This window comes from Dendrobium catenatum, unplaced genomic scaffold (genome assembly GCF_001605985.2).
Source record: "Dendrobium catenatum unplaced genomic scaffold, ASM160598v2 fragScaff_scaffold_756, whole genome shotgun sequence".
Taxonomy (NCBI): domain Eukaryota; kingdom Viridiplantae; phylum Streptophyta; class Magnoliopsida; order Asparagales; family Orchidaceae; genus Dendrobium; species Dendrobium catenatum.
Window position 1 is genome coordinate 974,890 of NW_021319218.1, and position 27,155 is coordinate 1,002,044.

A 27,155-nucleotide genomic window follows, 5' to 3' on the forward strand; every position below is an offset into this window, starting at 1 on the left:
TCATGTGATGTTCTGGTGGAGCACACGACCTTTGATGATGATCTAGCGAAGACAAAGGCCTTTGGCAAAGGTGAGGGCCTCTGGCGAAGGTGAGGGCCTATGGCAAAGATGATGGCCTCAGATGAAGACGTCGGGCCTTGAGTAGAACGTTGGGCCTTCAACAGAACATCGGGCTTGAACGTCGGGCCTGAACATCGGGCCTGAACGTCGGGACTTGAGATGGTGGTGCGGCAAAACTCTAGCGGTGGTATGGTGAGCTCCGGTGGTGGTCCGGCGAGGTTCCGGCGATGGTCCGACGAGCTCCTGTGGTGGTCCGGCGAGGTTCCGTCGGTGGTCAAGGAGGAGCTTCTTCCTCCTCTTCCTTCTGTTCTCCTCTTCTCTTCTTCTCTTCCCTTCTTGCTCCCACCCCCCTTTGTGAAGAAATAGGGCTCTATTTATAGTTTTTCTGGAGTGGCATAGCTCGTAAATAGGCGTGAGACCAAGGGCGAATAGGAAGTGGTCGAATGGACGGCCGATATCGAATCCTACGACCGTGTACAGTTCGTTGGATATTTAAAGGTCTTAGAGATGTTGGAATTCGGCGATCTTGGGCTCGTTGGATTCGTCTCGTCGAGCCGTTTGATTCGAGTATAAGCTCGTTAAAATTAGAGACTGTTTGGTATCTCAAATTGTGGTTTGAACCTTCCAACAACGCTTCGGGTCCATGATTCGGACCCATTTGGGCTCGGATCGAGTTGAATTTGGTGTCGTTGGGTTTGTATTTCCGAGACGCTCAGTTTGACTGTAAGTTTGCTGAAATCGGAGTTCATATGGTCTCCGAATTAATTTTCGAAGTTTTCAACTTGATTCTGCATCGAGATTCGTGCCCGGTCAAGATAATTTTTTGACGATGTATCAACTGTAATTACAAAACCATTTATACTTACATATTCAAGGATTCAATTTTCATACTAGTTCCACTTCCTTCGAGGTCATCACAAATATCACCTATAATAATCAAATTCTTATTTAAAAATATACAAAATAAATTTAAAATAAAATTCTCCTTCTCATTCTAAACCACCCTAAACTCTCTCTCTCTCCCTCTCCCTAATTTAAAACATAAGACATATATTTTCTAAAAATTCATTTGTTATACAAGTAATACCTTTTTCAATTACTTAAAATAATTCAAAATAATTTCTATTTTCAGAATTACTCTAAAACCCTAATTTTGGAAAACCCATTTCCATTGATTCCCTCATATAAATATGACAAACTTTCCCTTACACCTAATTAATAATTTAATTAATATATTTTCGGATTTAAATTAAATTAAGATTATAAAAATGGCATTTTATATAAAAACTCTAATTTAAGTCTTTAGAAACCTTCCTATGATCATTTGAAACATTGCTCTTTAAGAAATTTCTTAAATTTTCAATAATATGAAAAGCCCTATTTTTTCTAACTCCACATTTTGAAGAAAAAAAAAAAACTTCATTCCATGCATAAAACTATCTCTTAATCACTAATAATCCCCCATTAAAATTCTTAAAGAAAATCGAAGTTTTCTCAAATCCTAGAAATCTTTTTTTGAGAAAACCTGAGGAAAAACATGAGAAATGGTTCATAAGAACTCACCTTAGCCTTCCCTTAATCTTCCCTACAATTTCCTTCCAAGAACCTCGCCGGAGAAGTCGCCAAAGCCGCCGCCCGAAGAGCTCCAGCCACTCCCTTCCGCGCGCCTCTTCTCCTTTGGTTCCGCTTGGTTTAGCTCACGATTGAATGAGGGACCGAATGTATTCGGTCCCTTTAATTCCCTTATGTGGCCAAAAGACTATTCTACCCTCACTTAAACAATCAATGTTTTAATAATCTCTAAGGGTATTATTAGACTTCATAAATTTTTATCTCTCAAATTAAGAGAAATTAAATATAAGTTTTGTATATCAAATTTCTTAGAATTTTGCGTAGAATTTTATAAAATTATTTTCGTCGAAATCCGACAACTTTGAAATTTCCACAAAAAAATCGTCGCGACCCATCGAAAAATGTGGTCAACAAAAATTTCATTTTGCGGGTTTTACAACCTCCATTGAGGCCATCTAAGTGGTGAGTATATCAAGGATTTCCACCACCCTACTCATCCCATCTTCAACTAATATTATCTTTGTTCTCCTACCCTTGATATACTCACCTAATTTTAAGTTCCTATCCTCCTTTTATTGTACAAAGAATACTTTGGTGTAAATCATGGTTGGAATCTGGCCCATCTCAATTCAAGAACAAGAAATGTTGCAGAGCTAAAAAAAGGAATGAGATGAGGAAAAAAAGGTACAAATGAGAGAAAATAATATTGCTTTCTTTGTAGTCTCAAAAACCTTCTCTCTAAAAAAGGAATGAGTAAGGTTAAAACATCACCACAAACAAATTTGTATTAAAAAAAAGAAGAAGCATAAAACTTAAAATTAGCATAATAATAACTAAAATATGTTATGTAAGTTTAGTGACAGTGATATTAATATTTTTCACAACTTCAAAATTATTTTTTATCCATTTTTTTATCATAAATGATTTAACATGAATTTGTAAATACAATTTATAATGTGAATTCAATATATAATCTATAAGTATAAATTATATCTAAACATATAACATAAATTAGTAATAATTCAAATTAAATTCATAAACTTATATATGAACTAAATTTATTTTTAAATGTGAATTAAATTTGAAATTGTATAATATACTAATTTTTATAAATTTAATTTCTTATTTATTCATAAATTTGTATTATTATATAGTTATTATATCAATATTATATCATTTAGACATTACTTAAATTATTTTAATATTTATTATGTCATGTTGTTCAATCTTTGTTCAAGCCTACTTGAATCATAAATATCTTTTTCTTTAAGTTCTATATCATTGATAATTACCCTCATTCAACTTGTTAAATAAAATATTTATACAACTAATTTAAACAAGTTTTCTTAAAATAGTAAAATCCTCGCAATTTAAAAATGACAGACGTTTGAGAATTTAAGATGACACCCATAAAGATAAATTGTGTTATTTGATCCTATCAAGAGTTATATTTTTTAGAGATGACAAGCTTTAGAGTTATAATCTTTTCTTGCTTCATCGGCTGAAAATGAAAGAAACAAAAAATGCTATGCTACTATTATGCAGTCAACAAATGATAAGAAAGTTGTTTTAAAAAGTAGTAAGAAAGCTGTAAACAGATATGCTACTATTATGCAGTCAACAGATAACTCTTTTATTATTGTCTAAAGTTATTTTTTAGCAAAAAAAAATTCATTCAAAAAATCTTTTACTAAAATGCTACTTTAAAAAACAATAAAAAAAGTTATCCCAAACAAAACCTTAGTTGTAGAAGCACACCAAAAGGGTGAGAGATCATTACCTTTGCGGCGAGCTCCCATTGTGATTTTCGATCCGATTGGAATGATGGTTTAAGGGGGTGAAGCATCTCCCTTTAGCGACCCTTGCAAAACTCTACTTCACATTATAGCACGCTAATCCTAAGCAACAATGAAGACATGGAGACAAGGAAAAGCAAACCATATACAAGCCAATGCTATGAGGAAGAGAAAGACAATTATCAAAAAGAAGATAAATAATAAATATTGACATGCAATGGCAAAGAAGAATACCATTTCATCCTTTCCCAACTCCATTTTTGCCTTTAATTTTGCTTATCTTTAGTATTTAATTAGTTAATAATTAATTATTATATTAATATATAATTACAATAATTAAATTTGATTAAAATTTAATTAGAAAGAGTATAAAGAAAGATAAAGAGAAGAGAAATTATAGAAATAGATAGACAATAATAGAGAAGAATACAAAGGGTTAATAAATAAAGTTGGTAAATAAATTAGAGTTAATAAATATATAATAAGTACAATTCAATTAATTTATTAGGATTAATAAAAAATTGAAATTAAATTTTGTAATACATTATATTAGTTTAATAATTTGTAACCGCTGATTATATTAAATCCCTTCTCAGATGCCAACTATTAACGATATAATCCTCTTCTTCATCCTCCTGTTGTCAAACTTCTCTTATTCTTTCGTTGTGCGTTAAGTGCGCTTCGGTGAATCGAGGATGGCGGAGCCGAGGCCGGATATCCACGAGCTCTTCTGCTATTACAACTCCCTTTACTTCAGTGAAGCTCTAGGCACTTGCATACTCTCGTGGGCTCCGTGCTTGACTAGGTTAGCACTTGCTAAACTTTTATTCTATCTCTCTCTCTCTCTCTTATCGGTTTCTTGGGTGTTGATTGGGCAAAAATCAGGGTTTTCTTAGGAGCCTTTGTTTAAAAGAAGTGTGAAATTTGACCAAACATGAGCTTTTTTGCTTATCGTTTTCTATATGCTCCTGCTTTAACATAGATATAATGTAATTGGCGGTGAAATTTATGTTTATTGAACAATTACACTTCTGGAAGTTATTAGGTGCTGAAGGTTCATGCAATTGTTATTTTGCTTGGTTGGGGGTTCCATGGTTTTATGAAAGCCTCTAATTTCTTTTTGCTCTCGAGTTTTTGCTTTTAGTTTTTGGTGTTGCAGCGCTTCGGTTGGATGCGTATACCATTTAAACAACAGAATATAAGATGTTGTAAGCCAAGTAGTCGAGTTTTTGAGAATTTTGTAAGGGATTTTTTGTTGATGAGTAAAATTTGAGTAGGAAGGTTCCTCTTTTATGGAAGAATAAGATTAATCATGACCCGAACACTACTAAGAACAGAACTTATCCATTATAGCATCTACCACCTTCTAAGCACCCTAACTAGGGTATGTTTGCTTGAGTTATGGCATATCTTTTTTGAAGTTTGGATATCGCATTTGTATAAATGTGCAACCTTTAGGCAAATGCTATGTGCCATGGAATAAACACTTGAGGGAAGCTTGGCAATGCTTAATGCTTCCAGAGTGGAGGCATAGAAGCTTATACATGTTGTATTTTAATGTTCTTGATACCACAAACAAGATTTACGAATTTAATTTGGGATTAAGAGAAATTTAGCTTATTATTTCCTTTTAAAGAATTTCACTAAAACTAATGTTTGTAAGTGTGGAGCTGCAATTATACATGGCACTATGATAAGGATATTCCTACATAGCTAGTTAAAGACTGAAAGAAACTTTCCCCAATGGAGTCACTATAATTTTGTAGGCTTCGAAAACTTACAGTTGAATTTGTTATATGTAAGTTGGTGTTCAAGTTAATATATTAGTTGGAAGATTTGGTATATGATAAAACACCACCCAAAAGTTTCACAATCTAATGAGGATTTTATGATATGATAAAAATGTTTTTCATTAGTTCATGCCCTAAAGACTTTATCACTTTTAATCATGAGAGAGAACTTTCAATTAAAGCTAGTTGATATGCTCTATAAATTTTTATTCTTAGTAGGAATAGTTTGATTTGGAAGAAGATATACTACTATTTACTCAGATCAGATTTTGAGGGAATTAACGATGAGCCAATTAAAATCCTATAGTTTAATTATTCTAAGTTGTCATGGATCTTGGTGTTCTAAGTTGGTATAGACATTTGGCCTAACTTGACCAAATTATCTTTATCAACGATCACGGGTTACATCATTCAAGGGGATCTCACCAATATAGGCCAAAACTTGCCAAAGGGGTCAATTTTGAGGCAATCTTAGCTAAAAATGAGCTTTGTGTCATATCAAATGCGCCTTATGGCTCATGAGTTATAGATTTATCCTTTTAGAAACATCCGAGATTTGGCTATAATTATAATATAATGATGTTGTCACATTCAGCATATCACGTGGTCAGAGTATATTTGCTACATAGTTATGGGCGTGAGGGTTTTAAGCTTTATCACATGGATACATTTGATGTAACATGTACTCTTTATGAGCTTTGGTCAAACTAGAAAATTTCACCCTTGGTAAATTGGCATGAAGGATGGATGGATGATTGCTCTGAATGTGAAATAATTAGTTATTGCTTGAGCATTTTTTATTTTTTAAAATATATTTTTATTTAATTTTCTAGTAGGGGAAGTTAGATTTGAGTGGAGTTTCCTCTAATTATGATTTTACTTTAATTATGCCTATCATAGGGAAAAAAACTTGTGGATATTTTTCTTAAAATTTAATGGCATTTTTATTAAGAAATTCCCTTCGATTATGATATTTTGATTATCACATATATTTTTAGGGATATTTTGAGGTATTTTGCTTAATTCCTTGTGGGGAGCATAGACTTGTTGAAAAACCCATCGACTATGATTTGCCATAATTATTGCTCATTTAAAGAGTAGGCACTATTATTTTAAATTTTATGTTCAGATTTTGGGTTTTTGAACTTGTTGAAATTGCCTGCTCACTTTTGGAGAATTAGGCTCACAAAAATTTATAATTATAGCATTTGAATTCAATTAGGGGCGGTTTGTTTTCATGTATTAGGAGTTGTGTAAAAAAATATAGGTGTTTTATGTTTATTGATGTTTGATTTGAACTAAAAAAAATATAAAGTAATTTTTGAGGAATTCCAACCCATTTTAGTTGTATTTTGAATTTGCCTAAATTTAATGAATTTAGAATATGTGATTATCGTCCTCGACTCATTGCTTGTCATGCTACCTTGATTGATCTCACTTGTTGATGTAACCATGCCTGTCTTGCTGGGCGAATTATTGCATCCGGTCACCTGACATCCGAACAACCAATCCGGATGCGCCACATCACCCAAATACATTGGGGCCCAATGTATTTTGTTGATGTGTCGCGTCTGGATTGGTGTCCGGACGAATCCGGACACTGGACGCAATAAATTGCCGTCTTGCTGACCCCACATAGATGGGTGGGTCATATGATTGAAAAAATCTGGTGAATTTGACATTTCAAAATAGAAGCTTTCATTTTGAAGTCTTGAGATTTAAGTTCTATTGAGGTCTATTCTTTTGTAAGTTGAGAAATGTCAAATTTTCAAAGAATTGAATGGTACACAAAACTCAAAAGTGAAATCTTATGCAAACTAATATTTAGGGGCCATCTTTAGCAACATATATTTGTGACATTTTACAACAAGTATATTATCTTCATTGATTGATGGCTTCACAAAGAGAGTATGGTTTTTCTTTTTTTTTTTGGAAAATAGATTTAATATTTTTGTGTAGTTTTAGAAGGTGGAATGTAGATAATGAGCAAAAAATGCAGTATCTATGAACAAGTAATGAAGTAGAGTATGACATATGGCAATAAACAGAATTTTGTGGAGTGGGATCCATATGGAGAGGTTTCTTTGTTATTATATCAATATTATATCATTTAGACAATACTTAAATTAATAGAATATTTATTTCGTCATACTGTTCAATCTTTGTTCAAGCCTAATCAAATCATTGAATCATAAACCTCTCATTCTTTCAGTTTTATATCATTGATAATTACCCTCACTCAACTTGTTAAATAAAAGATTTATACAATTGATTTAAACTCGTTTGCTTAAAATAGTAAAACCCTAGCAATTTAAAAATGAGAGCCGCTTGAGAATTTAAGATGACACCCATAAAGATAAATTGTGTTATTTGATCCTATCAAGAATTATATTTTATAGAGATGACAAGGTTGAGAGTTATAATCTTTTCTTGCTTCGTCGTTGAAAATTAAAGAAACAAAAAATGCTATGCTACTATTATGCGGTAAAAAAATGATAAGAAAGTTATTTTAAAAAGTAGTAAGAAAGATGTTCCAAACAAAAGCTTCATTTAGGACGGCTTTTTATTGCTTCTTAAAACAGAGTTTAGTTAAAAAAATGTAATTTTGTACTAAAATTTTATTTTAAGAAGCAATAAAAAAGCTGTCCTAAACGAAGCCGAAGTCTTAGGCTTCGTTCGGGATAGCTCTTTTATTATTTTCTAAAGCTATTTTTTAGTACAAAAATTTCTCATTTAAAAAACTTTTTACTAAAAAACTGCTTTAAAAAATAATAAATAAAGCTATCCTAAATAAAATCTTAGTCGAAAAGGCGCACCAAAAGGTTGAAAGATCATGACCTTTGTGGTGAGCTCCCATTACGACTTCCAATCTGATTGGAATGATGGTCAAACTGGGCGAAGCAGGTCCCTTTAGCGACCCTTTCAAAACTCTACCAAGCAGCAAAGAAGACATTGAGACAAGAATAAGCAAACCTTGTACAAGCCAATGATATGAGGAAGAAGAAAGACAATTATAAAAGAGAAGATAAATTATAGAAATTGACATGCAATGGCAGAGAAGAATACATTTACTCCTTTCCTAACTCCATTTTGGCTCCTATCAACTTTTTCTTAAATTTGCTTATCTTTAGTATTTAATTAGTTAATAATTAATTATTATATTAATATATAATTACTATAATTAAATTAGTTCAATTAAATTCAATTAAAATTTAATTAGAAATAGTATTGTTGCATCCTGGAGTATTCGCGGTAGTAGAGAAATATGAAATTTAACGTCGTAGCATTGTATTAAGACCCAACACATGCACATATAAAAAAGAGGGTGCATCATTCATAAGAAACACTAGAGTTTTTACGTGGAAACTCTTGAAAAGGGGAAAAACCACGGTGCCTGACCCAATTTGAATGAATCCTCTTGTATTTACAATCAATTACAAATGAGGCACTTCTTAAGGAGAAGGTATTGGCTTGATGCACAAATGCACGTCATACAGAGTGCATTACATGGTGAGAGTTACAATAATCAACATTAGCATGTTTGTTTAGTTGGAAGGGCCATAGTCGGCACGAGACATGGGTCCGAAAGACCGTAGTTGGCAGAAGTCCGGGATCAGAAAGACCGTTGTCTGGTGATGGAGGTTAGAAGGACCATAGTCGGCAGGAGATAGGGGTTTGATAGACCGTAGTAGAAGGGCGGTACTCTGGGAGAACTCTCAACATCAAGTGGTGGCCCGACAGAAGTTCGAGTCTCATATTGTGGTTCGGTAGAATTTCGGGCCTTAGCTGGAGGTCCGGTAGAAGTCCGGGACTTAGGTGATAATTCGGCAGAACTCCGTGTGTCAGGTGGTGTCCTGGTAGAGCTCGGGGCCTCAAGTAGTGGTTCAGCGGAAGTTTGGGCCTTAGGTGGAAGCCTGGTGGAGCACAAAGCCTCAAGTGGTGGTCTGTTAGAAGTCCAGACGTCAGGTGGTGGTCAAGAAGAAGTTTGAGCCTCAAGTGGTGGTCCGGCGAAGCAACGACGTCAGGCGGTGGTCCGGCGGAAGTCTAGGCCTCAGGTGGTGGTCCGAAGAAGGTGAGGGTCTCAAGCGGTAGTCCGGCGAGGGTGAGGGCCTCAAGTGGTTGTCCGGCAATGGTGAGGGCCTCAGGTGATGGTCCGACGGAGGTGAGAGCCTCAAGTGGTGGTTCAGCGGAGCAACGATGTCAGGCGGCGGTCCGGTAGAAGTCCGGGTCTTAGGTGATGGTCCGGCGAAGGTGAGGGCCTCAGGCGGTGGTCCGGTGAGGGTGAGGGCCTCAAGTGGTGGTCCGGCAAAGCAACGACGTCAGGCGGTGGTCCGGCGGAAGCCCGGGCTTCTGGTGGTGGTCCGACGAAGGTGAGGGCCTCAGGCGGTGGTCCGGCGAGGGTGAGGGCCTCAGGTGGTGGTCTGACGGAGCAACGACATCAGGCGGTGGTCCGGCAGAAGCCCGGGCTTCAGGTGGTGGTCCGGCGAAGGTGAGGGCCTCAGGCGGTGGTCCGGCGAGGGTGAGGGCCTCAAGTGGTGGTCTGACGGAGCAACGACGTCAGGCGGTGATCCGGCGGAAGTCCGGGCCTCATGTGGTGGTCCGGCGAAGGTGGGGGCCTCAGGCGGTGGTCCGGCGAGGGTGAAGGCCTCAGGTGGTGGTCCGGTGGAGCGACGACGTCAGGCGGTGGTCCGACGGTACTCAGACGGTGGTTGAGGAGGAGCTTCTTCCTTCTCTTCCTTCTCTTCTTGCTTGGGGTCCCCCCTTTCAAGAAAAATGAGGGATCTATTTATATATTTTTGGAGTGGCATTGCCTGTAAATGGGGAGTGGTTGGATGGACAGACGATATTGAATCCCTTGATCGTAGACTGTTCGTCAGACATTTGAAGGTCTTAATGATGTCGTAATTCTGCGATCTTGGGCTCGTTGGATTCGTCTCGTCGAGCCGCTCGATTCAAATTTAAGCACATACTGTTTGGAAACCCTTTGGTAATCCAAATTGTTGTTCGAACCTTCAAATTGCACTTCGGGTATTTGATTTGGACTTATTTGGGCTCGGTTAGTTCGACTGTAAGTTTGCTAAAATCGGAGTTCAGATGTTCCCAATTTTAATTTCGAAAGTTTTCAACTTGATTTTGCATCAATATTCGTGCCTGATCAAGATAATTTTTAACGACGTATCAAGTATAAAGAAAGACAGAGAAGATAAATTATATAAATAGATATGTAATGGCAGGGAAGAATATAAAGGGTTAATAAACAAAGTTCATAAATAAATTAAAGTTAATAAATATAATTCAATACGAGTTAATTAATTTTTAATAATTATGCGATTTGTATTAATTTTATATTAATTATATTATAAAAAATTATCATTAAAATCTTAGTTTAACTAATGGACATTAATTCATTAAATAAATATCTAATTAATTCATTAATATTTAATTAGATTTAGATTTTATTTGAGACAACTTTCTTACTGTTTTGTTTTTTAAAGTATAGTTTTAATTTTGTTTGATAATTATTTTTAATTACTCTAAAAAAATTTTATGCAGAAAAATTATTTGCTACAGTAACTTTAAAAAGTTATTTTTTATATAAAAAATTATAAAACGATAAGAAAATTATTCCAAACGAAACTTATTAAATTCTATTTGAACTAAATCCTATCTGCATCCAAACAATTCATTGTAAGTAGTTATAAAAATTTTATGATATATATGTAATGACCCATAAATAACTGAGAGAGAAGAGAAAGAAGAGAAAGAGAGATTGAGAGAGAATAGCAGCCTCCCCTCAACCTCTGAGTCTTCAAATGGATTGGTCTTCAAGATGCCATACCATGAAGCAGTTTTCCGTCCCGTCGGGATTTGCATACCCTGCCCTTTACTTGCCCTCAAATCTGTTAGCGCCGGAGCCTCCCGTCGTATCGCATCACACCCGCCGGCGACGGTGGTGGTTTTCAGCTTAGAGTCGCGCCTCCCTCTCTCCCTCTCTCTCTATCTCTCGATTCGTGGAATGACCGCTGATTATATTAAATCCCTTCTCAGATGCCAACTATTAACGATATAATCCTCCTCTTCATCCTCCTGTTGTCAAACTTCTCTTATTCTTTCGTTGTGTGTTAAGTGCGCTTCGGTGAATCGAGGATGGCGGAGCCGAGGCCGGATATCCACGAGCTCTTCTGCTATTACAACTCCCTTTACTTCAGTGAAGCTCTCGGCACTTGCATACTCTCGTGGGCTCCGTGCTTGACTAGGTTAGCACTTGCAAGACTTTTATTCTCTCTCTCTCTCTCTCTCTCTCTCTCTCTCTCTCTCTCTCTCTCTCTCTCTTATCGGTTTCTTGGGTGTTGATTGGGCAAAAATCAGGGTTTTTTTAGGAGCCTTTGTTTAAAAGAAGTGTGAAATTTGACCAAACATGAGATTTTTTGCTTATCGTTTTTTATATGCTCCTGCTCTAACATAGATATAATGTAATTGGCGGTGAAATTTATGTTTATTGAACAATTGCACTTCTGGAAGTTATTAGGTGCTGAAGGTTCATGTAATTGTTATTTTGCTTGGTTGGGGTTCCATGGTTTTATGAAAGCCTCTAATTTTTTTTGCTCTCGAGTTTTTGCTTTTAGTTTTTGGTGTTGCAGCGCTTCGGTTGGATGCGTATACCATTTAAACAACAGAATATAAGATGTTGTAAGCCAAGTAGTCGAGTTTTTGAGAATTTTGTAAGGGATTTTTTGTTGATGAGTAAAATTTGAGTAGGAAGGTTCCTCTTTTATGAAAGAATAAGATTAATCATGACCCGAACACTACTAAGAACAGAACTTATCCCTTATAGCATCTACAACCTTGTAAGCACCCTCACTAGGGTATGTTTTCTTGAGTTATGGCATGTATTTTTTGAAGTTTGGATATCGCATTTGTATAAATGTGCAGCCTTTAGGCAAATGCTATGTGCCATGTAATAAACACTTGAGGGAAGCTAGGCAATGCTTAATGCTTCCAGAGTGGAGGCATAGAAGCTTATACATGTTGTATTTTAATGTTCTTGATACCACAAACAAGATTTACGAATTTAATTTGGATTAAGAGAAATTTAGCTTATTATTTCCTTTTAAAGAATTTCACTAAAACTTATGTTTGTAAGTGTGGAGCTGCAATTATACATGGCACTATAATAAGGATATTCCTACATAGCTAGTTAAAGATTGAAAGAAAATTTTCCCAATGGAGTCACTAGAATTTTGTAGGCTTCAAAAACTTACAGTTGAATTTGTTATATGTAAGCTGGTGTTCAGGTTAATGTTTTAATTGACATATTTGATATATGATGAGACCACCCAAAAGTTTCACCATCTAATGAGGATTTTATGATATGATATAAATGTTTTTCATTAGTGCATTCCCTAAAGAGTTTTATTACTTTCAATCATGAGAGAGAACTTTCAGTTAAAGCTAGTTGATATTCTCTATAAATTTTTATTTTTAGTAGGAATAGTTTGATTTGGAAGACGATATACTACTATTTACTCAGATTAAATTGTAAGGGAATTAACAGTGAGCCAATTCAAATTCCATAATTTCGTTATTCTAGGTTGTTATGGATCTTGGTGTTCTACGTCGGTATAGACATTTGGCCTAACTTGACCAAATGATCTTTATCAACGATCATGGGTTACAACTTTCGAGGAGATCTCACCAACATAGGCAAAAACTTGCTAGAGGGGTCAATTTTCAGGCAATCTTAGCTAAAAATGAGCTTTGTGTCATATCAAATGCGCTTTATGGCTCATGAGTTATATATTTATCCTTTGAGAAACATCCGAGCTTTGACCATAATTATAATATAATGATGTTGTCACATTCAGCATTATCACCTGTCAGAGTATATTTGCTACATCTTTATTGGCGTGGGGGTTTTAAGCATGATCACATGGATACATTTGATGTAACATGTGCTCTTTATCAGCTTTGGTCAAACTAGAAATTTTAACCCTTGGTAAATTGGCATGAAGGATGGATGGTTGATTGCTCTGAATGTGAAACAATTAGTTATTGCTTGAGAATTTTTTTTGTAAATATATTTTTATTTAATTTTCTAGTATGGGAAGTTAGATTTGAGTGGAGTTCCCTCCAATTATGATTTTACTTTAATTATACCTATCATAGGGAAAAAAAAACTTGTGGATATTTTTCTTAAAATTTAATGGCATTTTTATTATGAAATTCCCTTCGATTATGATATTTTGATTATCACATATATTTTTTGGGATATGTTGAGGTATTTTGCTTAATTCCTTATGGGGAGCATAGACTTGTTGAAAAACCTATTGACTATGATTTGCCATAATTATTGTTCATTTAGAGAGGAGTAGGCACTTTTATTTTAAATTTTATGTTCATATTTTGGCCTTTTGAACTTGTTGAAATTGCCCGCTCACTTTTGAAGAATTAGGCTCACAAAAATTTATAATTATAGCATTTGAATTCAATTAGGGACTGTTTGTTTTCATGTATTAGGAGTGGTGTAAAAAAATATAGGTGTTTTATGTTTATTGATGTTTGATTTGAACTTAAAAAAAAGGTAAAGTAATTTTTGAGGAATTCACAACACCTTTAACAACCCGTTTTAGTTGTATTTTGAATTTGCCTAAATTTATTTAATTTAGAATATGTGATTCTCGTCCTCGGCTCATTGCTTGTCATGCTACCTTGATTGATAATGTGATTTTACTTGCCATTTAGATCTCACTTGTCGATATAACCATGCCTGTCATGCTGATCCCACATAGATGGGTGGGTCATATGATTGAAAAAATATGGTGAATTTGACATTTCAAAATATAAGCTTTCATTTTAAAGTCTTGAATGCTTTACTTGTCATTTAGATCTTACTAGGGTATGTTCTAGTGAGGTCTATTTTTTTGTAAGTCGAGAAATGTCAAATTTTCAAAGAATTGAATGGTACACAAAACTCAAAAGTGAAATCTTATGCAAACTAATATTTAGGGGCCATCTTTAGCAACATATATTTTTGACATTTTACAACAAGTATATAATCTTCATTGATGGCTTCACAAAGAGAGTATGGTTTTTCTTTTTTGGAAAATAGATTTAATATTTTTGTGTAGTTTTACAAGGTGGAATGTAGATAATGAGCAAAAAATGTAGTATCTATGAACAAGTAATGAAGTAGAGTATGAAAACTGGCAATAAATAGAATTTTGTGCAGTGGATCCATATGGAGAGGTTTTTTGAAGGAACACCATAGTAAAATGGGATTATTGAGTGCAAAAATTGAACTATGAATGAGAGAGATAGAAGCATGAAAGTAGATATTGGATTGCTTAAAGACTTTTTGGGTTGATGCTATGAGCATTACAATTTTTTTATCAATTGAGGACCCTTAGTTCCTTTATGTTATAAATCACCTGAAAAGATTTGGATTGGTAAAGACATTAACTTTTTATCACTCAAAAGTTTTTGTTACTATTTTTTGTAAATGATGAATTTATTGGTAGAGATATGACCTATGTAGCACGGATACTCCTATTTATGAGGCATGCTGTATCAGACACTTGTCAAATGCGGATACGCCTCCGATATGTCACGGATATGTGTCGGATACGGTTTTTCCGTGTCCAATTAAAATATTATTTTAATTTGATCCGACACATGTATCGGATACGCATGTCCTTCTCTTCTTTTTCTTCATCGTAGGCTCGGTACCGCTTGGTACTCAGTACTGCTCGGTACCTCTCCGCAGCACTCGGCACCAAGAAGCTAGAGAAATCTTTAAAACAACTCTTACAATAAAAATTTGTTTCGCCCCCTGTTAGGCGCTGTAGGGGGCAGCGCCCCCTTGGACCCCCGGCATATCTGCGACATATCTACACTTTTGCTTAAAATTTTCATGTTTCAAATTCATGTGGTTTATTTGTGTTGATCCTTTGTAGGATAATGCAACTTCATGTGCTGAACAAACACTGAAGAAGCTAATCCTATCATTCCTTATATTGAATAGTTGAAACCTCATGTGCTAAATAATTTCTGTTTATGTTTTTGTTGTTGTACTAGACATTTAAACATTTAATGCTTACTTTTCTTTTGATATTATAAGATGCAATGCTATAAATGATGTTTCTTTCAATTTTTTTGTCATTTCAAATATTATGCTTTGATTATTTTCTTAATATTTATATATAATTTATATATTATAATATCGTATCCGCGCCATATCCGTATCCTATATTTTTAGGAATTGACGTGTCCCGTATCTATTTCGTGTCATATCCGTGTCGCCGTATCCGTATCGGTGCAACATATGATATGATAGTCTCAAATGTATAAAAAGTAGTGGTAAATATACTTATTTATTATAATTAGCACACAATCCCTATGCGACTTTAAAAAATATATTGTTAATCCTCATGCACATCTGATCAAATTGTCACAATTATCTTTTATTTTCAAAATGATTGAGGAAGATCTAAAGACATTCTTTCCCATGTCTAAATGTATCTCCATACTTTGAGTGCGGTCCATTTCTCTACCCCCTTCTCCTATCAAGTTTGTTATGCTGATTCCTTTTCCCATTGGGTTCCTAGTGATTATTTTTTGCCACCATCATTTACGACCAACATATCCTCCTTTTCTCATCCCCTAGGTTTCAAGCAACTGTGTTTCTCTCTAGTTCTCCGTGACCAAAGTTTCTTTTTCACGCTGTCTAGGTTTTCACAGAACTTGAGTAGGAATTGATAAAAATCAGCATGTATGCAGGAGTTTCATATGGGTTTTGAATAACAATGTTATGAGGAATACTATTAAGTTGGAAAACATTTTTTGTTATGCTTTAGTGTTAATGTTCCTTTCTAGATGCTAGATCTTCATTATTGTCTTTATTTTTGTAATTGTTTTAGGCTTCTTGCGTATTTGATGTAGGCAAGGGGGGAGGGGGGTTCAAAACAAGTTGAGTTGATATTTTTGAGCTTCTACTTAAGTTCAGCTCATTAATGAGCTTTTACTAATGTTTCAGCTCATAACGTGGCTTTAATTAGGTTCATTCCCCCTAGGTGGCCCATTCTTTCTTCTCCTTCTTATGTATCTTTCCCTTCCCCACATGGTTTAAAATTGCGCAATATGAGGCTCGCCTTGAGGCCCGCCTTTGCGCAATTCCAGTAAAAACGCCTCGATGCTTACGCCTCAAGTCTTTTTTATGAGGCTTGCGCCTCAACTTGGTTGAGGCCCGCCTCGCCTCACTGGCACGAGGCTTACGCCTCATGCTATATATATTAAAACTCACATAAATCTTGAAGTAAATGCCCGACATTGGACTCTATAGGAGAGGAGGAAGGGGAGAGAGCCATTCATCATAATGATGATTCAAATGAAGAACCCCTTAGTGATGACAGTGCTGGTGACTTATGAGTTCTTATGTGGTATGTCATTGCTATTTATTTTTGGAAATTGGAATTATATGTTAATGAAAAGATTACTGGGATTTGGAAAAGATAGAATTTGAGTTGAACTACATTTCATGTTGTCTTATTATTGGGATATTTTGATTTCACTTCATATCTTATGCTTTTTTATGTTTTATATTATTCACTCATTAGTATATAAAAAATTTATCATTTTATGTTTACGCAATCTTTTGATTTTGAGGCTTACGCCTCAAAACGCCTTGAGGCTTACGCCTCGCTTCATGAATGAAAAACGCCTCAATACCCTAATACGCAACTTCCCCATGCTCTTCTCGGTTTCTCCCTGGTCTCCTCGGGTTCCTGCTGGTTCCGCCCCCCTGGCCTCCTCGGGTTCCTAATGGTTTCGCCCCCTTGGCCTCCTCGGGTTCTGCTGGTTATGCCCCCTTTTCCCTGGCTTCCTCGGGTTCCTGCTGGTTCCGTCCCTTGGGTGTTGGATTGTGATGAATTTGAATGATATTTGGGATGTTTTTCAGTTGCTGTTTGTGGTGTCTTTTGGCCTTCTATTTCACTTTATTTAATAGATTTAAATATTGCTTTTAGGGGCTGTTTGGCTGTCCTCTTTTATCCTATAAATATGTAGTGTTTTATGTTTAAAAAAGGATTCTATGTGAATGATTTTTGGAATAGAAAACCTACGGGTTTATTCGTAGAAAAGCTCGTGAGCTTGTTCCACCTCCTCTTCTTCTTCTACTTCTTCGAAAGGCTTGCGAGCCTCTCCTATCTTCGTCTTGGTCTTCTAATCTCCTTCTTCTATCCGCAAGAGACCACCCCTCCTGTTTCCTTCTTCTCAACGGATGAAATGCAACTTTAGGAGTTTCTTTGTCAAAATTTGTATGCAAGTGTCTTGTAAGCGTCCTTTTGTAGGTGTCAAAGTTTGCAAGTCCTCTTATATTATAAAGTGAAATTATTTTTTTGGTTTATTTGTTGTATTTTGTCTAGTTTTTGAGACTTTATGTCATTTCTATTTCCTAGGAAGGTTTAGCTTTTGCTTGCAAAAAATTGGTGTTTTTTCCCAAATTTTTGCTTGCATCAATTTGGTATCTGAGCCGGTTAGCAAATCCCGGTTTGTCGAGTGAGTCTTGGTGAGTCGTACCAGTTGTCGTGTGTGTCATATGAGTTTTTGAGTTTTGTTTTGAGTCTAAATGGATAGTCCATGTAATCATCCTTCAGAAGCCTCAGATCAGGATTCAAATGAATTCCAAGGAGAATTTGACCCTGCCAAATTTATAAATCAACCACCTATTCAGGATGTGAAGATTCCAAATGTGGAAGGGAGGGATTCCATTGCAAGGAAGTTCTACCAATCCCCTACAAAACGAGTTGTATAAAATTCAATATCAAATGTACTTGTGTTCGGAGAAATTCGAGAAGAGGAAGAGATTTCTGCAAGCCCAGGTCAAAAGCATGAACGAGGAGAAATTTTGAAAAGGTATGCAACAAAAATTCAAGAGCTTGAGGCGCCTTCTTTACCTCATCGGAAGAAATATAAGAACAACTCATCGGGAGATGAGTTTTTTTTTTCAGGTGGGGGAGAATTGATGTAGGCAAGGGGGGAGGTCAAAACTAGTTGAGTTGATATTTTTAAGCTTCTACTTAAGTTCAGCTCATTAATGAGCTTCTACTAATGTTTAAGCTCATAATGTGGCTTTAATTAGGTTCATTCCCCCCTATGTGGCCCCTTGTTTCTTCTCCTTCTTGTGTCTCGTTCCCTTCCCCATGCTCTTCTCAGTTTCTCCCTGGTCTTCTCGGGTTCGTGCTGGTTCCACCTCCCTGGTCTCCTCGGGTTCCTGCTGGTTCCGCCCCCCTGGCCTCCTCGGGTTCTACTGGTTCCGCCCCCTTTTCCCTGGCTTCCTCGGGTTCCTGTTGGTTCCGTCCCTTAGGTGTTGGATTGGGATGAATTTGGATGATATTTGGGATGTCTTTTCAGCTGCTGTTTGTGGTGTCTTTTGGCCTTCTATTTTCCTTTATTTAATAGATTTAAATATTGCTGTTAGGGGCTGTTTTGCTGCCCTCTTTTATCCTATAAATATGTAGTGTTTTATGTTAAAAAAAGGATGCTATGTGAATGATTTTTGGAATAGAAAACCTATGGGTTTATTCATGGAAAAGCTTGTGAGCTTGTTCCACCTCCTCTTCTTCTTCTACTTCTTGGGAAGGCTTGCAAGCCTCTCCTATTTTCGTCTTGGTCTTCTAATCTCCTTCTTCTATCCGCAAGAGACCACCCCACCTGTATCCTTCTTCTCAACGGATGAAATGCAACTTTAGGAGTTTCTTCGTCAAAATTTGTAAACAAGCATTTTGTAAGCGTCCTTTTGTAGGTGTCAAAGTTTGTAAGTTCTCTTATATTATAAATTGAAATTATTTTTTTGGTTTATTTGTATCATTTTGTCTAGTTTTTGAGACTTTGTGTCATTTCTATTTCCTAGGAAGGTTTAGCTTTTGCTTGCGAAAATTTGGGGTTTTTTCCCAAATTTTTGCTTGCATCAGTATTTTATTAGTATTTGTTGCCTTGTTATTTGTTCAGTTTTTCTTTAACTGTGTTGGGTATTGTTCAGTTATGCTTCATTACTGTATTAGGATTCCATGTTTTGTGCTGCATGCTTGATCTTCATTCATGTGTTTTTCTTCTTGCCTATCCTGCTATATTTGTAGGATGATGAGTATTTCGACCATTGTTTATATCCATAGTGGGTCTTCTAGCATGGTCACAATAATATCATATTCTAGCAGAAAATTGGCAATTTCATTTTGGATTTTGCTTATTTGTTATAATTTTAGAAGAAATCTTTAATAAACATTGGAAAGTATGCCTGGGATAAAATGTTATTATTGGCTTTTCTAGGTTAAATTTAGCCAATGGATTAGACCTCTTGAAATGGGTTCAGAATAATTGAAGATGGTTGGATGTGCTGAGGAAATAAGTCAGGTTGAAATATTTATGCAAGAAATGTCTGTGAACTAATTCAAGAAAACATTTCTGAGCCTAGTTAATGCACTTGAGTCTAAACTAGAACTTGCAGTTAATAAACATGGGTTGGAACAGAGAAATGCATCCAAAAAATGACATAGAATAATGTTGAAAATGTGCATTATGTTATTACCTAATTCATATATTGATTTAGGTTTTGATTACTAGAAAGTAGAATGATAATATGGACTTTTTTTTGGGAAAAATGGAGTACCAGTACCTAGAACTAGTGTATAATGATGTTGACGATATAGTACTATATAAAACTAGCACGAGTGAGGGAAGGTTATAACATTAACTGCATCATGAATGAAAATGTTGTAGTTGGAAGATGCATACGTTATTAACCCAGTTTTAAAATCGTAGCATTAAAGTGCCAACATTGATGTGGTAGGCAATATAGTAATCTTCTAGCAAACTTAAGATATATGGCCAAGAGAATCTTGAACGTCTGGTTTGATGACCCAACTCAACATAGTTGGTATGAAAAAAGATGAGATAGTTGACATTTGATGCTTCAATGAGTTAATGAAGAAGGGTTAAGAGTTCAACAAATGAAATATTTTAGAGTAACATTAAAGACTTGTATATGAGATTAATAATTATTGAGGGACAATTTTGAGAACCAAGTGCGGATCACACATTAGTTTGGTTGGAGAGCCTAACCAATATGAAAATTATTTAAAGGGTGCTAGTTCAATCTAGAAGCTCTAAAATAGAGATTTGTAATAGGATGCGGGCATCTAATTGGTTTAGATGGATTTTCTTTCTCGAAGGATGTGTTTAAGGCCAGATTTAAGTGCATTAGTAGAGATGAAATGATAATGTTTTCCTTTAACTATAACTATTGTAGTATTTAATTATGGAATTTTCATTGTAGTGTTTGATTGAACTGGTGAATGACTTTGGCTTGGGAATGGTATGACCATGTTTTAAAATTGCGCAATATGAGGCTCGCCTTAAGGCCCGCCTTTGCGCAATTCCAGTGAAAAGCGCCTTGAGGCTTACGCCTCAAGTTTTTTTTTATGAGGCTTGCGCCTCAACGTGGTTGAGGCCCGCCTTAAGGCGCGCCTCGCCTCACTGGCGTGAGGCTTACGCCTCACCCGATATATATTAAAACTTACATAAATCCTGAAGTAAAGCCGCAAACAAATCACTTCATTTAATATCTTATGTTTTTTTATGTTTTATATTATTTACTCATAAGTATATACAAAATTTATCATTTTATGTTTACGCAATTTTTTAATTTTGAGGCTTACGCCTCAAAACGCCTTGAGGCTTACGCCTCGCCTCATGAACGAAAAACGCCTCAATACCCGATTACGCAATTTTAAACATTGGGTATGACTTGAATTTTCATATTTGTTTGCAAAAAAGTGTTAATTAAAACCAAAGTAGAATGCCTAATGTTGTGCTCACATTTTGTGTTCAAAGTATGTAGGAAAATGTTAAACAAAAATGCTAAAGATTGATTCTAAAAACAAACCATTATTGGATGCAACATATGCAACTAGTAATGGGGGAGTTTTAGGAACTTGTGAATAAAAATTATCAAGGAAGATGTTAAAACAATTAACAATAAGAGAAAGACAACACATAATGATCATATTGGCTTTGGATTCATTGAGTCACTCATAAGTACGTTACACTTGCTCATAATCATAATCATATTCCAATATTTATGGCCGACTTTATGAATTCTCAATTTTCATTTGTTCTTACTAGATACTACATGAGGCATTAAACCCATTCTTAGAGGGCTAAAATGGAATATCACAATTGCTATAGGTGTCATAATGAGATTTAAACAAACTTGATAGTTAATCTCTTTTACATACTCACAAATTATCTTTGTCTTACAATTCATAGGTTCATTTAACTCCGCTTGACTAGCTAAATATGTTGCTTCCCAAAGAAAAAGTTTTTAAAATGGGCCTTCTACAACTTTGTTTATGTTGTTTATCCACATTTTATTAGTAAAACTTTTGCTAAGGTGAGGCTTTACAATCTTAATGGCATGAATTAAACTTTTTAACCCATCAATTTATAAGTCCACGTCATACTATCACCTAGGCCATTACCATTCACCACCTCTATAAAAAAAATCACAATCAAGATTCCTTACATTCAAATTTTATAATAGTTACCACTATGTGAAAAATATGAACATTCTTGTCTTTGGCACAAGCACTTTGAAGCTTGACCACAAACACATTCTTCTAAAAACACCCTTTGAAACCAAGCAAATGGTTACATATTACAAAAGTCCCTCTTCTAACCTCCTAGCCTAAAGTTGCACCTTTTAAATTATTAATTTCCATATTGGTCATGCTTTCATGCTATAAGAGTGAGCCATCTAATCACGTAATCTCATAAATTGATCTTTAATATTACCCACAAAATTCCTTTTGTTGACCTCTCTATTGATTTATCAGCGCTTCAAAAATTAATTCTTTTTTTATCATCTTTTTCTTTTTAGTTATTATCTTTGCATATCAATTATGATATACTATAGGTCATCAATCCTATCATACAAGAATCTCATCATGGTTAAGTACTTTCAATTTGCTAGATGATTGTTATATTGTTTATCATAGTGTTATCCATTCAATATTTTGATTTTTGAAAACTATATCTACCTTGGTTAGTAATGCATGCATACTTCAACTGCAACACCTTCTATATTTAGATGTCATTATAATATATTCTCATTCTTTGTATATGTGGGCTCTAAACGGCTTATGACCTATGGATCTTTTTTTTTTTTGGAGTTTTGGGAATAGAGAAGTATGTGTTTTCATACACGTCAATGACGCAAAATGGCGCGTGCCATGATGCATCGAGCACATACGACGTTATTTGCTTGATGTGGCGTGACACGACATATAGCCAGGCATGGGCAATGTTGCGTGCTATTTTGTTAACATGTTATAAATTTGAAATTATAAATTATAATTACATTTTTTAAGGTTTATATATTTATATCACAACTAAGTACTAATTAATTAAATATCAAATTAGCAAAATATAAAAAAATTTCAAGTATTTAACTTTTTTTTTGATTTAAAGCTATTATTTTTGCTATTTATTTGGATTTAGGCTAAATTATGCTTAAATTCTACTCAAATCTATTGATGTAAGTTTCTATAGGATTTAAAATGAGATTTAAAATGATCATTTTTGTTGTTTGGTATGATATTTATGCTTAAATTTTACTCTAATCAACTTATTCTTTGCTATTTAGTGGTATTTATTATTAATAAATATATAATTTTAATTATTTTATATTGTGCACTATGTTTAAAATGGTGCGCGCCTTGCCGTGTGTTATGCATCATAGCTCTACAAGAACCTTTGTGCAGTAGTGCGCCATTCACTGTTGACAAGTATGTGTGTTTTCAAAGACAATACATGCCATTACTTATTTTAGTTTTAAGGGAGCAAGTTTTCCTATGGGCGCAAGATTCCATAGTTAATAATATGTTGTCACAAAAATGGAGAATACTTTTAATTAAGAACAAACTCTGCTATGAGGGTATAAGAAATTGCTAGTATTTAGATGAGGATTGAATGTGATGGATGGTAAACTCGATCATGATCCTGTAAGTTTTTCACCTTGTGTTAACTTGATGAATTTATTCTACCAATGTTAGAGAACCTAAAATGGACACCTAATTGACAGGCACGAGTCACCTCTTGTCATGTATCTCGAGTTGTTTGGGTTGACATATTGATGTGAATGTGATTTGTGTTATGAAATACTCTTTATTATGAGGTTGATATGCATGTTATGTAAACCAGCTCAAAATTTATACCGGAAGGTTGGTCTATTGTTATTTAAGTGATTAAACTACATAGTTGAAGACACGTTGTATTTATGGGTTGGCTTAAGAAGGGAGGCTTCACTTAGCTTGCTTTAAAATGGTATTAATATTATGTACTTATATTTTAAGTATTATTTAATGTGTGTCGGGTTCACCCGAGCTAACATAATTGTAAATGAAATTATTGATGCATGCATGCCTTAACTTGGGACCTTAAAACATGCATTAGCCCAATAATGTAACTAAGAATTTCAATGCAGGTAGGCCTTTATTGAGAAACTTGTATATTGCATTGTACCACATTTATTTCATAAAAAAGGATTTGGATCCTTTTAGTGAGAAATTTCCTTTTTTGATTTTGGAAAGATTTGCTTGTGGAGTGACTTACCTGAGGATTAATATGTGTGGTTGTTTATGTTTGATTTGAATTTAACTAGAGGCTGAGCTTACAACTTTGATGATAGAGATCTAAAGATGATGATTATAATCTTGAGGTTAAGAGAGACCTGAATGTGTGTTGAAGGATTGGCTTAATGGCTTGCCAATGGTCAGCTAGTATGGCCAAAGGGTTAAGTTTACATTCTAAAGAATTCCTAATGACAAATCTTACAACCCTGAGTTTAAGGGAAGCCCAAATGTGTTGTGATTCAGTATGGTGTATTAGTATGATCAATTAATTGAAACTCAGATCGTTGAGGAAATGATCGAGAGAGTGAACTTACATGCTCAAAGTTAGGGATAGCCTAGGAATGGGTCTTGCGGCTCTAGTGGCTGAGAGGACCTTAAATAGGACATAACCTCGTGATGAGAGGAAGCGCCCGATAATAGACTTATGACCAAGGTTTAAAATTGCGTAAATAAGCCTCGAGACATTTTTCATCCGTGAGGCGAGGCGTAAGCCTCGAGGCGGTGTGAGGCGTAAGCCTCACAGATGCAGAATTGCGTAAATAAAAATTTAAGGATTTTAGCAGGTAAATAATAACAAGATTCTTTCATACAATAAAAACATCTAAATGATATGTGAAATTAGTGGAAAGTAAGAAAATAGATGCAATAAAATTATGTCCCAAAGTACAAAACTAGAAAATATTGGTATATCAAAACTCCCAAAGTACAAAGAACATATAAAATCTAATCATGTCTCATCACTAAATGGGTCTTCAAGGGAATCTTCTTCTCCAATTGTATCCATGAATGTCATATCTTTATGAGAGCATGATAAGTGTTCCTTCATGCGGGTAACTCCGTCCTTCACCACTTTTTCGTAAAAATTGCATTTCAAATACACATAAGTCTTCTCACCGCCGCATATGTCAACTTGTACACTATATTTCCAAGAAGGGTCCCTCCGCAATGACATATTACACTTTTCCTTGCCCTTAACCATCTTTCCTAAAAGAAAAAAGCAAAATAAAACAAAAAAACTCAAAAAAAATTTAAAACCCTAGCTTTCCTATAAGTTGAAAAATCATACCCTAAACTTAAAAAAAAATCTAAAAACTCTTCAAGAAGGGATGTAGAGGGGCGGCCGGAAATAAGGAACTCACCGGTGAGCGGCGGCGCCGGCGGGAGAGTCGGCGGAGACATGCGGGCCTGCGGGAAATGCCAGCTTCTATGAGGCTACGCCTCACCATAAATTGCGCAATTGCACAATTGAGGCGCGCCTCACATAGCTTGAGGCGTACGCCTCTGCGAACACCATAATTGCATAGGCTATGAGGTGTTTTTGGCCCGAATTGCACAGAGGGCGCGCCTCTTATTGCGCAATTTTAAACTATGCTTATGACCTCACCTTATATGTAGGATGGTTCAATGGAATTAATTAGTTTTTTGAGTTATTGTATGGCTGGTTGATGCAAATGTGGCTGGAGGCTAGGGCTTAAACTCTATTAGTTGATAGGCCCAACATATCATATAGTGTGTGAGAAGCATGAAGGTGGAACTTATAATGTTGATGGTGGGAAGCAAATAACTTGTTTTATAAACTCTCTATTCAAAGAAGGTCTGAAAGAGTGAATTATGATCCTACCCTATAGGTAAGGTTTCTTGAACATTCATGTGTATGCTGATTGACTTCGAGGCAGGCTTGCATTGATGTTTCACACGAATTTAATCAAGGGCTAGGGCTTACAACTCTAATGGTAAATAGGCCTGGTGGACTGGACTAACAACCCCAAGTGATGGTGAAACTCATAGCTCCAATGTTGCAGGAGCCCATAGATTGGTCTTATAACATCTCAATTTGAGGAAAGTCTGGAAGCAAGACTTATGACTCTAACTATAAGCAGTTTGGCTCAAGGAAGGGACTTACAAACTCATAATGAGGAAAACCTAGGATTGATTGATATGTATTCATCATATATGACTTTGAATAACATATGCATATGTGATGCCTAATGATGATGTCTGTGAGTTGGCGTACTGCATCTCAAGGTGCATCATGCCAAGGAATGCATTGTATCTGAACACCAATAGAGCCATCAACACTAATTTCTTTGCCAACCATTGGTTAGGTAAAGTTGTTTGACATGTAGTTTTTTAAAGTGTGGTAGAGTTATTTAGAGATTTATTCATTATCTTTGAATTGCTTACGTCATTAGTGCTTGAATAAGGAGAGTTGGTTTTCAGTTGTGTGATTTTGAATGCTTGTTGAATGTTAACAATCATGAGGTGTTTTCATAATTTGATTCACTTATTGGACTGCCTAAGTCAGCTTAAAAGTTCCACACTCTTCGTCCAATCATGAATAATGACTCTCTTAACTTCAAGCTTTTATAGAATTTAACATAAATATTATAGACCAAAGGGCATTCTGATCATTTTTGTAATAATTGTAAAAAATTTGTTGATGTTGGGCTGCAAATTAAACCAATGTTTGGGTATTGTTGAGAGAACTCTCTTGCAAAAATTTCATAAAATTTTATCCGTTTATGAATATTTTATGAACCTTTGCATTTTGGGAATATTTTGATAATTATTTCAATTTTCTGTATGGTATGCAAAAACAAAAACCCACCATTTTTTTAATATTATGCAGAGCTTATCTCTAAAATTTAAGATTTTCTATATTTTTTTACGAAATTTTAAACTCTAGTTAATTTTTATGCAATTTTATAAAAAATGATATATTTACAATTGTGAAGGAATTATGTCTTTTTCTTTGGAAATTAGGAGTTTATTTTATTTACTATCCATGATCATTTGAATTGTGATAGCAATTTTGACATTTTAGAGTAGGATTTTGAAGCATCTCTCCTTTTTAGTCTAAAGTATCATAAAAAAGATTTGTGCTCAATCATGGACTTCAATTTTTGTCAAGCAAGAAAGTCCATTTTAATTATTATTATATTATTGTTTTTTTGAGTTTGTAGCTTAATGCATTAAGGTTTATTGTGGACTTCAGCGGTCTTCAAGTTTATTGTTGTAATTTAGACAACATTTCGAGATAATTCAAATGAAAATTTTGGTTGATTTGGTAGTATTTCGCCTTGTTAAGTTTTCCTTTTTGCTTTTGAATTTTGGCAATTCTTTCACATCACCTTGGGTTAAACAACATTGGGAAGGCTGTTGACCTATACTTGCATCTCAAAGGTTGTGTATTGGTGTTGTGGAGCTCCTTAATGTTTTTTCAGGAACCTTATTGCATCCAAAGTTTAAAATTG

At 35.1% G+C, this 27,155-nt stretch overlaps 1 protein-coding gene across 2 annotated transcripts in view; it reads left to right on the forward strand.

The window, feature by feature from the left end:
* The first annotated feature begins 4,002 nt into the window (after positions 1-4,002).
* LOC110103029 (sprT-like domain-containing protein Spartan) overlaps positions 4,003-27,155 on the forward strand; it is a 51,897-nt gene continuing 28,744 nt past the window's right edge. Inside the window, exon 1 of one of the 2 annotated variants that reach the window (XM_028696520.1) lies at positions 4,003-4,233. In XM_028696520.1, coding sequence (XP_028552353.1) covers positions 4,124-4,233 — 110 coding nt within the window. In that variant the 5' untranslated portion in view covers positions 4,003-4,123. Of the gene's footprint in view, positions 4,234-10,951; positions 11,476-27,155 lie in introns of those variants that run through there. The other variant, XM_020831574.2, reaches the window with a different exon arrangement.